Below are 12994 nucleotides of genomic sequence, written 5' to 3'. Positions count from 1 at the left end.
CAAGATCACGGGAAGTATTAATATCACTGTTTAATGCTTTGGTATTCCACACTTGGAATATTGCGTAGGGGACTGGAAGCTAAAACATACGAAGAACAGTTGCAGGAATTGGATATATATAGTTTAATGAAAGGAAGGACTAGGGGTGACATGATAGCAGTGTTCTAATATCTCAGGGGCTGCCACAAAGAAGAGGTCAACTTATTCTCCAAAGCACAAAGCAGGACAAGAAGCAATGGATGGAAACTAATCAAAGAAAGAACAAAACTAGAACTAAGAAGAAATTTCCTAATACTAAGAACAATTAATCAAAGGAATGACTTGCCTCCAAAAGTTGTGGATATTCCAACACTGGAGGTTTTTAAGAAGAGATTGGATAACCATTTGTCTGAAATGATGTAAGGTTTTCTGCTTGAGCAACTAGAACAGGGCTTTTCAACCAGTGGTACATGTACCACCTGTGGTACATTAGCATGTGGCAAGTGGTATGCGGCCCTGCCCAGTCAAGTGGGGAAGGGAATGAGCCAGCGCAGTGCAGGACTTACTGTGAGGGAGTTCTCCAGAGCTGCAGAGTGGCTGGGGTGAGGCAAAGACCCCAGGATTGGCACTTCCAGCTCACCCAGAAGAAAAAAGAGGAGGGGGGCGGAGACAGGAGAGGCTATAAAAGGAGGCAATTTGGGCAAGAGAGGGAGAGAAAAAGAAACAACCTTGGGAGGAGGTGGAGTCAGCTCTAGCTGAAGGGAAAGAAGGAGGAGGGTGGGGGGAGAGGAGATTAAGCAGACCGGCCATGAGCCGATCTACAACTTCCATGGCAGCCATCTCTGCTGGCAGCAACAAACAGGCAAGAAATGTAGCGGGGAAGCGGTCACCCTCCACAAGGAATGAAGAAAGGCAGCATCTGATGGAGGTGAGGCACGGAGGGAGGGAGATGGAGAGAGGAAGGATTCTTGTGTGCTTTTGTGACTTTGAAGTTCTGGGATTTATGAAATGTGAGCTTTGTGTTCTTAAGGAGTGTTTTGCAATTTCTATTTGGTGGATGGCTGATGTCTCGTGTTAGATTCTATTGCTCTGCTATTGTTAGTTGTAAGTTTTGCTGCAAGGAATTTTGAAGTATTTTTCTCCTGAGTGGATTTTGCCTGTAACATTCCTTTAGTTATGAATGGAGCCATTTGGGAAGGCTGCCTTAGCCGGCAGCTGGTACTTACTACATTTGTTTTTCCTTCCTTAAGTGCCAGCTGCCAGCTCCTTAACTTTCCTTGCTAGCCAGTAGCTAATTCTTAAAGGGGAATGCACCTTTTTAAGCTCGTTCACTCAGCAGCTTGTCTTTTCTGTCTCTGGAGACTTTTCCTTGTTTGATGAATATATGGAAGAGAGAAAATATGGGTGGGTTCAAATTCTTCCTTCAGAAGGAGATGGGAATGAGAAAGAGGGAGGCAGGGAAGGAGGGAGGGAGGGAAGTCCCGCCTTAGCACTTGGCCACCAGCAGCCCTGCGATTGATTTTGCTTGTCAAAAGGTTGCAAAAGGGGATCACATGGGATTCCCTGGGACACTGTGACCATCATAAATATGAATGAGTTGTCAAGCATCCAAATATAAATCACATGACCCTGGGCATGCTGCAATGATCATAAGTGTGAAAAATAAGTCATAAGTCATTTCAGTGCAATTGCAACTTTGAACAGGGGTTTTCTTTTGGTCATCAAGTTTTTGACACCTTGCTAGGTGGTACTCGAATATTGCCATATCCTAAAAGTGGTACAATCGATGAAAAGGTTGAAAAGCCCTGAACTAGAAGACCTCCAAGGTCCCTTCTGTTATTCTGTTACTCCATTATTCTGTCTGAATGCTAGTCTCTTCAGGAAAAATTATCATTTAACAAATGATATTTAATGCAAAAGTGGCTCTTTCACCAATTATAATGACACTGGTGCCGTATTAACTTCAAAGACCTAGTTGACATTTCTTTTCATGGCAACATAACAAACAAACAAAAACTTGGAAAACATCTACAAGTTTTACACTGGGCTCATATTATCATACAGTATTTGGAATGTATGAAGAAAAGTTCACTATAGCAAGAAATGCAAATAACACAAAGTAATAGGCAGGTAACTGTAGTAAACAGTGGCACAAATTTATTTATTTTATTCACTTAAAAAGATCTCAATCTTACCAACAAAATCTCATGAATATTTGTTTAATGGAATGATGTGATTGTATAGTTACTATATAATTGATTTCATGTAATTTTAATTTTTTTTGTTTACTTTGGATTTACTATTTATTTTCTAATTTAGTTTTTATTTTTCTAATAGGATTTAAGAGTTCAAAATAAAACACCCTGTAAGTTTTATCTAAGGATCCCTGGGATTCAAATTCTTCCCACTTTTCTGCTGTCTAATTGATTGGGAATAGTGAGGAACAGTTCCTGTCACTTTTTTTTTTAAAGAGAAATAAGCAATCTGTTGAGAAATAAATAAATAATGTATATATGTACTATATGTAATGTAATGTAAATTGTTACTTACTCATATATCTATTGCTTGAATAGATATCAGTTTCTCAACAGATCTATATCAGAAACTTTTAATGATGCAGGAAACAATTTAATCTGGATAATAAGGGGATATACATGCAAACAGACTAAAATAAGTTAAGTCATATGTGCTGATCTTTTCAGGTCCTGATTCTGGAAAAAAAACTTAAGCATTGAAAACTAAAATATTTTTAAAAATAGCAATAGCAATCCTCCCTCACAGAGCTGAATTGCTGGGAAAGGCTGCACCTGGTTAAAAAATATCTTTTATTTTTTTCCCAGTCTTTGATGTTTCTAGATATTCAAGGACAAGTACATCAACTGATCTCATTTTGTTATTTTTCATTACAGTTCTTGCTTTTTAAGTCTTGCTAGCAGATTGAGCAGCTTCTAATATTCTCCTGAGTAATGCTATTATGAACTTTGATTTTATATTATGTCTAGTGCTCCTTTCTGATCTAATCATATCCTGTTTATTTTTTGTATTATGTTTATGTAAGATATTCTAAAGAATCTGCCATACAAAATTGCTCTCTCTCTCTCTCTTTGCTTTTTTATTCCATGTAGCAAGTACACTGCTGTTATATTTAATTTTATAATTTCTAATTTTATTAGATTTACAAATAACCATTTATACCATTGTTTAATTTATTAAATAAGACATCATGACTGGGTTTCATAAGATGCTAATTCAGTGCTAAGTAAACCACATTGTGGCTTAGAATGTTACTCTAAGTCCTTTGTTAAATATTAATGTAACTCAGTGGCTGGGTTCAACAATATACTAATCTCTAAATCTGGGTTTTAAAAACATAATTGCTACATTTCCTAACTTTCCAAATAATACATTATATTGTGCTTATGCTGATTATACCCTGGTTCACAGAATTTCTCAGATAATGGATGGATTTGCTGCCTGTTGAGCCACTACTTGGCTACCTTAATTTAGCTTAGATTATTATGTAAATCCAGACTGCATTAAAACTGAACTCAGCACATGTTGGTATGTTTCTACCAAAGAATCAGCTTTTGGAAAATTTCAAGAAAATTGAAAGGATATATTAATGTGTATTTGCTGAAAACATATTTACTCCTGAACAAACAGACTAAATTTTCACAAATTTTCATCTTAGACTAAAAAATGATTGGGTAGTGTGTGAATCAGTGACTTCATATGTTGCATTAAGTCATAACGTGATTTGTCCGTAGTTATGACTAAATCATCTAATAAAGATTTATTCAATAAAACTTGGTTAAAAAATCCTAATTTGTGATTTATGACAATATTCAGTGTCTCTTTAGCTTTTTAAAACATGTTGTAGAAAGTGAAAACATCATTATCAGATGCTGTCAGTCAGGCAAGAAGCACACCCAGAAGAACTAGCTCTACTTTATTATAAATTCATATTAGAGGGGCAAGTGCCAGATTGCTGCCTTAAATATATTTGCAAACCAAAAAGGAATACCTGTTTGGCAGCTAGGAGTGTTGGAGCTAGCACTGCCCGTGAAGACATTGGATGGCTTGACAAAGTCTAAGTGGCAGAATATTCTTTCTAACAGTGGTGACATTTGGTGGTGGTGAACTATTTCTCAGAAAATGCCAATGGGCTGCATAAGCCTGTTAAATGGACCATATGTTGTATCGCCCTGGTTTAGACCATACTTGATAACTTGGAATCATTGAACTGGAATGGAATTCACAATCAAAATATTTTATTCCACATTCACGATAGTATTATTACTATTAAGGGCATCCACATTTGTCAAAATGTGTTAGCCCTGCAAAGTAGCCAAATAGGAAGCACAACCAGGGGTACTAGCTCTCTATTTATTGTAAGGTTACATTAACAGAACCTTGCTAGGCTAAAATAATTTCTTCTTTTCTTTCCTTTTACTCTCCGACAAACTAGGCAGGATCCTTTCTGAAATGTTTCCCTTGTGTAATTGAAGATTAAAAACTTACCTATTCAGCTAGAAACGGCCTGTCTGTTTAACTCTACAAATGGCCAATCTGCAGCTGAGTATTTTAACCTATTTTTCTCTGAACTGAAGGCTGCATACCTGAGGTTTCCACATAATCTCCAATTCAGGAATGGACTGGAAGCATACGGGCTTTGTTTCAGATACACTGAGATATCACTATGTTCTGACTGACTCCCAAGCTTTCTTATATCTTTTTCAGGAAAATTTATGAAATAGAGTTGCAAAGTTGAGGAATTATTGTATTGAGCATCCTTTTGGGATCTTCCATTTCATCCACTGGATTCATACTTATCAAAATGTACTGTGTAAATCTAGCCTATTAAAGTAGAAGCAGATTTTCACCGCTTCAAAGGACAAACAAGGTTTATTAGGAAAAGTTACATACAATAGTAGAAAAGCCGCATCATTCAACTTTTTGTTTTTGAGGTCAGGAAAAAAAAGGAAAGTGATATTCTAGGCTTCCAATAGGAAGCAGACTGAAGAGGAAAGCTATTTCAGTAGGCAGAGCAGAGCAGAGCAACACAGAAACAATGAAAGAAGGAGAGGGAGCTCCCGGCTTTCTAGCTTTATTTTTAATGTCAACTAGTAGTCAATAGGATAAAAAAAAATGCCAAGAGTAAATGCATCTGGAGCAGCATCTCAAACAAAAAAGGAAACAAAAAGGAAAAGGGAGTTGCAAACAAGATGGCCAAGTAGACAAAATGATTGAATCTCTGCCAACAAGAAGGAAGATTCAAAGGGGAGGGAACCCTCCAAAACTGAGGATACCCAGAGAGACCAAAACAAAGGATCTAGTTAGCTACTGAAAAACCTATAGTTTGTATATGTCTTTGATGATGGGCCTGAAAGTGTGTGCAAAGCTGAATCAAAGAAAAATACTACCCACAACACTGCTTACAATACTCAATATTTGGGATATTTTTCTACTGGCAGTTTAAAGCATGGATGTCATAAAATATAACTATAATGTTGGTCTTCCATTCTGCCCATACTCTGAGACTGCCTTCTTTTTCATTCTGCTGAAGCATATTTTCTTCCTACTCTGACATTCCCTTGATCTTGAAATGTATCAAAATCTGAGGTAGGACAACTTTTAAAGAAGTATAGACTGGAAGTTTTTCATGTCCCCCAACAAGTAGACATTGGTAAGGTGTCATCATCAAGTTACTAGAATGTCTGAAAGTTGTGACATTGCAATGCTGGGTGGGGAGCAGAGAGGGGGGCAGGAGACGGCTGGGAATGAGGGGCAGCGAACTAGCATTTCAATAATGATTGGTGGTCAGGTTAGAATAAACAAGCGAACAAGCATTTCAATAATGATTGGTGGTCAGGTTAGAATAAGAAAGACAATAGATATGAGTTGGATTGTTATTCTGCCTTTCTAAGAAAGAAAAATAATACTCAAAGTGGCTAACAAACAAGAGTAAGTTAGAAAGTTTATAATAAAACAATTAAATAATGGTATTTTATTATGATTAGTTAATTAATTGAATTCTTAAAGTTAAACCATTTAAACTAAATAATTTAAACAATTAAAAACTAAATTAGAATGGTACAATAATTGCATATGCAAAAGTTATAAAATAGTAAATAATAACTCTCACCAGTAAAAAGCTTAAATGCAAGATTGAGAAGGTATTGCTTAGGACTATTTCAGAAAATAGTCCATCCTTATATTTTACATTTTTTAAAACTGAGAGTAATGTATAACTGCAATAGTTTGCATCATTTTTCTCTTAATTTTGTCTTCCATATGAGTTACAATTCCAGTTATTTTAGGATTCCTTGTCCAGCACATCTATATCATGTTCGCAAATGCCATAGTATAAGTTTATTTGCCCAATCCTAAAATCATGCACTCCCTATTTTGAGGCCTTGCAACTTCAACAATAATTAAAATGAATTAAATTTTAAAAATATAACTTACCAACTGGTTCCTTATTTTATCTGAAAGGCTGGGCTCATTCAAAATGAAAACAGACTTCCCTGGAGAATCACCAGATATCAAATGCAGCTTCGTTTTATTGACATCGTTGGACAAACCAATGGTAATGAAAGATATTCCAAGAGCTCTGGCCTTTTCTGATATGTCTTGAACGTTGGGATTTTTGGGATGATCAATACCATCTGTCATTAGCAAAACCACTTTGATGCTTGTTTTACGACCTTCTGCTCTGAGCAGTTGAGTTGCATTAGAAATAGCATAGTAGGAATAAGTGCCATGCCCAATGTAGCTCATTTCATTGACTTTTTGCTTAAAAATCTGCAAGTTTTTCCATGCTAAAAAAGGACAGTCAATTCTGACAGAACTACTGAACTGCAGGATGGCCAGTCTGATATCATACCTGTGGGTACGGGTGGGCTTCATGAGGAAGACTTTATCGCTTAAGAGGATAGCAAACTCTTTCTGCTTATCAAATAATATACCCTTTGCACTTTCAGAACTATCCAGAACAAAGATGATGTCAATAAAACAGACAGAATCTAAAAAAGACAAGATTAAAAATGATATATTGAGAAAAGTCATATACTAAAAAAAGTAGGCAAGGCAGCATTATGAACCATGTACACAAGCAGTGGGCTGCTTTCATAATTTTGATTCCTCATTCCATGGACACCACTATCAAGGCAGCCATGGGGAAACTTCAAAGTCTGATGTACAACAGGATTTGTATACCTCTATATTACCAATTGTTTTACATGTAAGCATGGACAACTTGTGAAACCAAAGAATTTCTATCCCATACCCTCAGCTAGAAGTGGTACAAATTGGAATAATAAAACATCAGTAAAATTGTCTATGGTGATTCTCAGTCATTTAGGTCAGTGGTTCTCAACCTTTTTAATGCCACGACCCCCAACCGGTCGTAAGTCAAGGACTACTCAACCGGTCGTAAGTCGAGGACTACTCAACTGGTGCAGCACCATTTGCAGAATGGGACTTTTGGCGGGCTCAGCAGGGCAGAGACAGCCTGGACAATTCCTATTGGCTTTTGAAAGCCAATAGAATTAGACTCTATTCAAGAGAGTCTATTCTATTGGCTTTCAAAAGCCAATAGAATAAAAGGGAGTAGCACAGCTAAGGAAAAGGGGGAAAAAATGGCAGACTGCGTCGTTTGGCGACCCCCGTGAAATGGTCGTTCGACCCCAAATGGGTTCCCAACCCACAGGTTGAGAACCACTGATCTAGGTCATGGTTGCCACAAAGGAACTTCTTTTCCAAAAGGCAGCTCTTTTTTTATTTGAAAACATTCCGCTTCTCATCCAATAAATTTCTTCAGTTCTAACTGACTGGAGGGGAATGGAAGGACTTATATACTTTGCAGTCATCTAGTCGTCAGCACTCTGAGGGTTGGTTGTTAGCTCTCTGAGGGTTGTTGAGGCCACTTAGGGATTTATCTGTATCCTCAGAGTCACCTGAATCAGAGTGCAAATGAGTGTGGATCTTCTTAGGAACGAAGGAAGAAGATTCCACACTGTTTGCATTCTGATTCAGAGTATTAATGACTGCAAAGAATATACATCCTTCCTTTTCCCTTCAGACAGTTAGAACTGAAGAAGCTTCTTGAATGAGAAGTAAAATGTTTTCAAAGGAAAAAAAAACAGAAGAAAGTCCAGTTGCCTTTTGAAAAAAACATCTTTGGACATCAGTGAAATTCTTACCCTTCCATTATACATCAAATCTTCTAGGCCTAAACATGATTTGCTACTTGAAGAATATTAAATAGCATGCCAAGAAGATAATGTAGCTCCAATCAAGCAGAAGCTAACAAGTTGTACTAACTGCATTGATGTAAAGAGTGAGGTTCATGTTTCACTTCTTTCTCGCATAAGAAAATAACTGCGAGTAAATGCACAGAACAAGAGAAGTTTTGCAACATAACATTCCTTTTTGCTTTGGTACAGAATACATCTCTTCTTAAGCATGAAACAAAATCCAAATCACTCCTTGAAAAGTCTCATTAAGCATCACTCAATATCCTGGAATGCTGAAAGGACTTTGGGAATAGTTTATCCCAATATTCCCTTGCTGAATACAGAATCTGAAATATCAGATACAGCATTCCTAACAATTCATGCCTAGTTTATATTTATACAGTATAATTCCTTCTGAAATAGTCTCATCTTAAACGTTCATAATTTTTAAGATGATTTGCTTAAAGCTGTTTCACAATTCTAGTTGTACAACTCTGATTTACAGAATTACAGAACAGAATGGCCACAAATTCAAAATGATAATGTCCTATACTAGAGAGAAAGAGCACCAAGGAGATAATAGTTGTAGTATTTAAATATTTGTTATCTCATAGGTAGCCTTCAATGCATATAAATAATTGAAAACTGTAGGCAGGGGGAACTTCTATTGTACAATTCTTTTATATTATTCCCTCCCCCCCTTTATTAAGATGTTATTAGATCATCACCTCAATATAATCCAGTAGCAATGACAGTCATGTTTATCAAAAGATATGATTATTGAACCAGCCGAATGTCTCTCAAACCATTCTGAAAATATGGTTGAGGGGCCTATATGTTTTTCAATGCATATTCCATGCATCATGTTTGCCATTAGAAAGAGATGCACGTTCAAAAAAGAATAACAATGTCCTTTGTAATCCACTGAGAGTAGATTACATATAGAATTCCATGAGATTTCTGAAGATACAAAATGCTGGTAAGAGAGATATACGGTATCACTCTCCCTTCGGAATCTTTTCATGCAACCTATAGCACTTCCTTTTTTATTTATAATGCTTATATCAAATTCTAGGAATTTACCCTGAAGATTGTCTTTTCTTGCTAGAGAACTTAACCTTTGCCCCTTCTTTCTGTTTTGTCCATATACTACATTGTTTGTTGCAATGGCCAAAACCAAAAGGTAAAGGATGGAGTGTTTTTTCCACATAGTGACTTGCATTCAAAATCCAATGACTGCTTACTGCTCCTGCTAATAAAAAAAAAAGCCATTAACTTTTCATCATGTTAATAAGCCCAGAATACTGATTTGTATGGAACATTGTTAAATGATTATAAAAATCTACAACCTAAATTACAGTATTTCATTATTTAAATTAAACTGTCTCATCTTCCTATTACTAGTATTAGGTATTAGGCCTGGAAAAAGCTATATCTAAATTCTTTTTATTGACTTCATTTTAAAATCTATTCCATTTTGCCGTAACTTTTTCTATTGTAAGCTTTCATAAAAACATAAAGAGAAAGAAAGGAAAACTATTCTAAATAAATAAAGAGGAAATATTTATGCATTTTTTTCCTTCTAGCTGATGTATCAGATTTCTCAAATCATACATTTTGCAATTTTCACAGATCTTGCTTATTTATATTATATTTTAAAAGCATAGATATTTTATGCTTTTCGGTCTCAAGATAATGGGATAAACATGGCTTGCATTAGGTAATATAATTATAAAAATTAGCATCATCCTCTTTTTTAATTTAGTCAGTTAGCATCTTTCTTTTAGATGTGCAAAAGAATTGCTGAAAAGACTCTCATTTCTGTTATTTATCTTGAAAAAAAAATCAGACCAGTTTTCTCTAAAAAAAAGATTGCTTGTGTAATTCTGCTTCAAAACTGCATTTTTAGCAGACACAGTCAATTCAATCAGAATTCATATGCAGCATTTAATTCTATTTAGAAAGAAAACTATTTTGCATTCATTAGAAAATATCTACAATATAGAACCTAATACGAAGTATATTACAAAACTACTAATTTTGCTGGACTGCAGAAATTTATACAGCTTATTGTCTGCTACAGTGGGGCTTACATGCAGAAAACTCAATATTGATCTTAAATGCTTTACTCAGAGCATCTCTACTAAATTCAATATTAACTTGTGACACCAACATAACATTTTCAATCCTATGATCCACTGATAATGCCAAAATGAATTTTATATAATATTGTGCAACTCTATCCTCTAACAGAAAATACTGCATTATTTTTTACTGGTTCTATACTTATATCGCTAATTTCAACAATTGTTAAAATCCAGTTGGTCATTGATCATATCTTATTAAAATTAAAAATGTTATGCTTTGGATTTGCATTTATTTTGCTAAGATAAATTATTTTTATCATCAGCATCATCATATCATCAGCATCATCTTACCTTTCTTTAGAAAGCACTGAAGCTCAAACTGAAGAGTGAATAATTTTTAAATAAATATGATCTTGAAAATTCATTCTGGGGATAGGGGATTAGTTTTCTTTCCTAAACAACTGCAGTAGTTCTGGAATAACTAATTAGTCCAGATGCAAATAATAGTACCTTGCATCTGGAACTTGATCCTTGACTCTGTTTCATTGCTCCAAGCTGAATGCAGAATGGTTAGGCATTTGGCCAGATCTTCAATCTGGGTGGACATACTAAAAATGTTAAAGGAACAGCTTTTCTGAGAGTTTGTTTTACAAGTGGCTTGTTCATTATTATACAGTTTTTATTTTTTTATTTTTAACAGCAGTCACAATATTTAATTACCCAAAATGGTGTATAAACCCAGCAAAAAAGAAAAGAGAAATAGAAGAAAGATGGAACTGAAAAACAACAAAGCTATACATAGGAAGTTATCATAGCATCAGATGAAGTATTTATATAAATCATGATAAATCATGATCAAGGCTTATTAAATAATCTAGTTAGCTAGATTCACAAATTGTACTGAACATCAAATAAGTAAACCACATTTTGCTTGCATCATATAAAATAACATAACATTTAAAGAAAACAATATATAATATCAATTAACAATAAACTAAAATGGTACTATAAATCATAAGACTAATAAAATAAAATTTGAAAAATAAAAATATTTTAGACCTTAAACCTTAAATCTCTCTGAAGGTGATCTGAGAGAAGGGCACATGCTAGAAAAAACAGTCCTATAGATTAGTGATATCCAAAGTGAGGTATTTGCCTTACTGTGTAGTCAAGACAATCCATGCAGATAGCAAGAAAATATTGAAATATTGTTCATTCATCTTTATGTAATGATCTATGAAAATAACTTAAGAGACAGGAGGAAAAAAGATTATAGCCTAGACCAGGGGTAGGCAGCCCAAAACACTTAAAGAGCCACTTGGACCCGTTTCCCACCAAAAACAAAACACTGGGAGCCGCAAAACCATTTTGATATCTAAAATGAAGATAACACTGCATATATCCTTTTTTACCTTTATTATAGGTGTGTGTGTGTTTGGGTGTGTCTGTTTGTGTGTGTGTATGTATGTGTGTGTGTATATATATATATATGTATATGTATGTATGTGTATATATATATATATATATATATATATATATATACATACACACACACACATACACACACACACATACACACACACACACACACACACATACACACACAGGTAAAAAAAGGATATATGCAGTGTTATCTTCATTTTAGATGTCAAAAGGGTCTCTCTCTCTCTCTCTCTCTCTCCCTCTCTATCTGCCCTTGGTCTGCCACTCCTCTTCCCCAGCTGTCTTTCTTTCTCTCTCTCTCTCTTTCCTCTCTCTCTCTCTCTCTCTCCCCCTCTCTCTCTTTCTCTCTCTCTCTCTCTTTCTCCCCCCCCCCTTTCCTATCTGCTGCTCACCTGACAAGCTTCAGGCTGTTGTCCAACAAGATCAGGGGTAGGCAACCTCGTCTCTTTTATGACTCATGGACTTCAACTCCCAGAATTCCTGAGTCAGCCTAGCTGGGCTAGCTAGCTCTCTCCTGCCCTTCCTGATTCCTGCAGAGACGCAGCAAAGGGAGGAGCTCCGCCCAGTAAGCTTTTCAGCTCCTCGGAGAACACTGTGAGTGCACTCTCTTTTACACACACACACACACACACACACACACACACACACACACACAACCACACACACACACAGAGAGAGAGAGAGAGAGAGAGAGAGAGAGAGAGAGAGAGAGAGAGAAGCAGGGAAGCGCAATTCCTCTCTCTGTCTCTGTCTCTCTCTGCAAAGGCAGAGGAGGCTGGGAGCCGCAGGGGAAGGCTCAAAGAGCCGCATGCGGCTCCGGAGCCGCAGGTTGCCGACCTGTGGCCTAGACAAAGGTCAGACAAGAGATTTCTAGACTTACATAAGAATTCTGATCATGGCTCCTCCCTAATTCTCTTCATAGTAAAGGTGAGGAAGAGGAGAAGTACTTTCAGACTTGAAAGATTCTAGTACTATAATACAATGGTTTGGTCTTGTCTCAAAGGAATAACAGTATAACAGAGTTTGAAGTGACCTTGGGGGTCTTCTGATCCAATTACCAGTTCAATTACCTCCTTCAAGAAGGAGAGCCTATACCGTTCCAGACAAAGAACTGTCCACTCTCTTTTTAAAAGCCTCCAGTGATGAAGCACCCACAACTTCTGAAGGCAAGCCATTCCACTGGTTAATTGTTTTCACTCTTAGGAAATTTCTTCTTAGTTCTAGATTGCTTCTCTCCTTTATTAGTTT

General features: G+C 36.1%; 1 protein-coding gene across 4 annotated transcripts in view; it reads right to left on the bottom strand.

The window, feature by feature from the left end:
* The window catches only part of COL28A1 (collagen type XXVIII alpha 1 chain), a 111197-nt gene extending 99572 nt beyond the window's left edge, over window positions 1-11625 (bottom strand). The window contains exons 1-3 of one of the 4 annotated variants that reach the window (XM_039341439.1): window positions 10814-11625; window positions 9300-9468; window positions 6448-7004 (exon numbers count right to left, since the gene is read on the bottom strand). In XM_039341439.1, the coding sequence (XP_039197373.1) occupies window positions 6448-7004; window positions 9300-9438 (696 nt within the window). In that variant the 5' untranslated portion in view covers window positions 9439-9468; window positions 10814-11625. The other 3 variants (XM_039341440.1, XM_039341438.1, XM_039341441.1) reach the window with 3 other exon arrangements.
* Window positions 11626-12994: the final 1369 nt, after the last annotated feature.

Source organism: Crotalus tigris, unplaced genomic scaffold (assembly GCF_016545835.1).
Source record: "Crotalus tigris isolate CLP2741 ecotype Arizona unplaced genomic scaffold, ASM1654583v1 scf7180000017765.3138416, whole genome shotgun sequence".
Lineage (NCBI taxonomy): Eukaryota > Metazoa > Chordata > Lepidosauria > Squamata > Viperidae > Crotalus > Crotalus tigris.
This window is presented reverse-complemented; position numbering and strand designations above follow the sequence as displayed.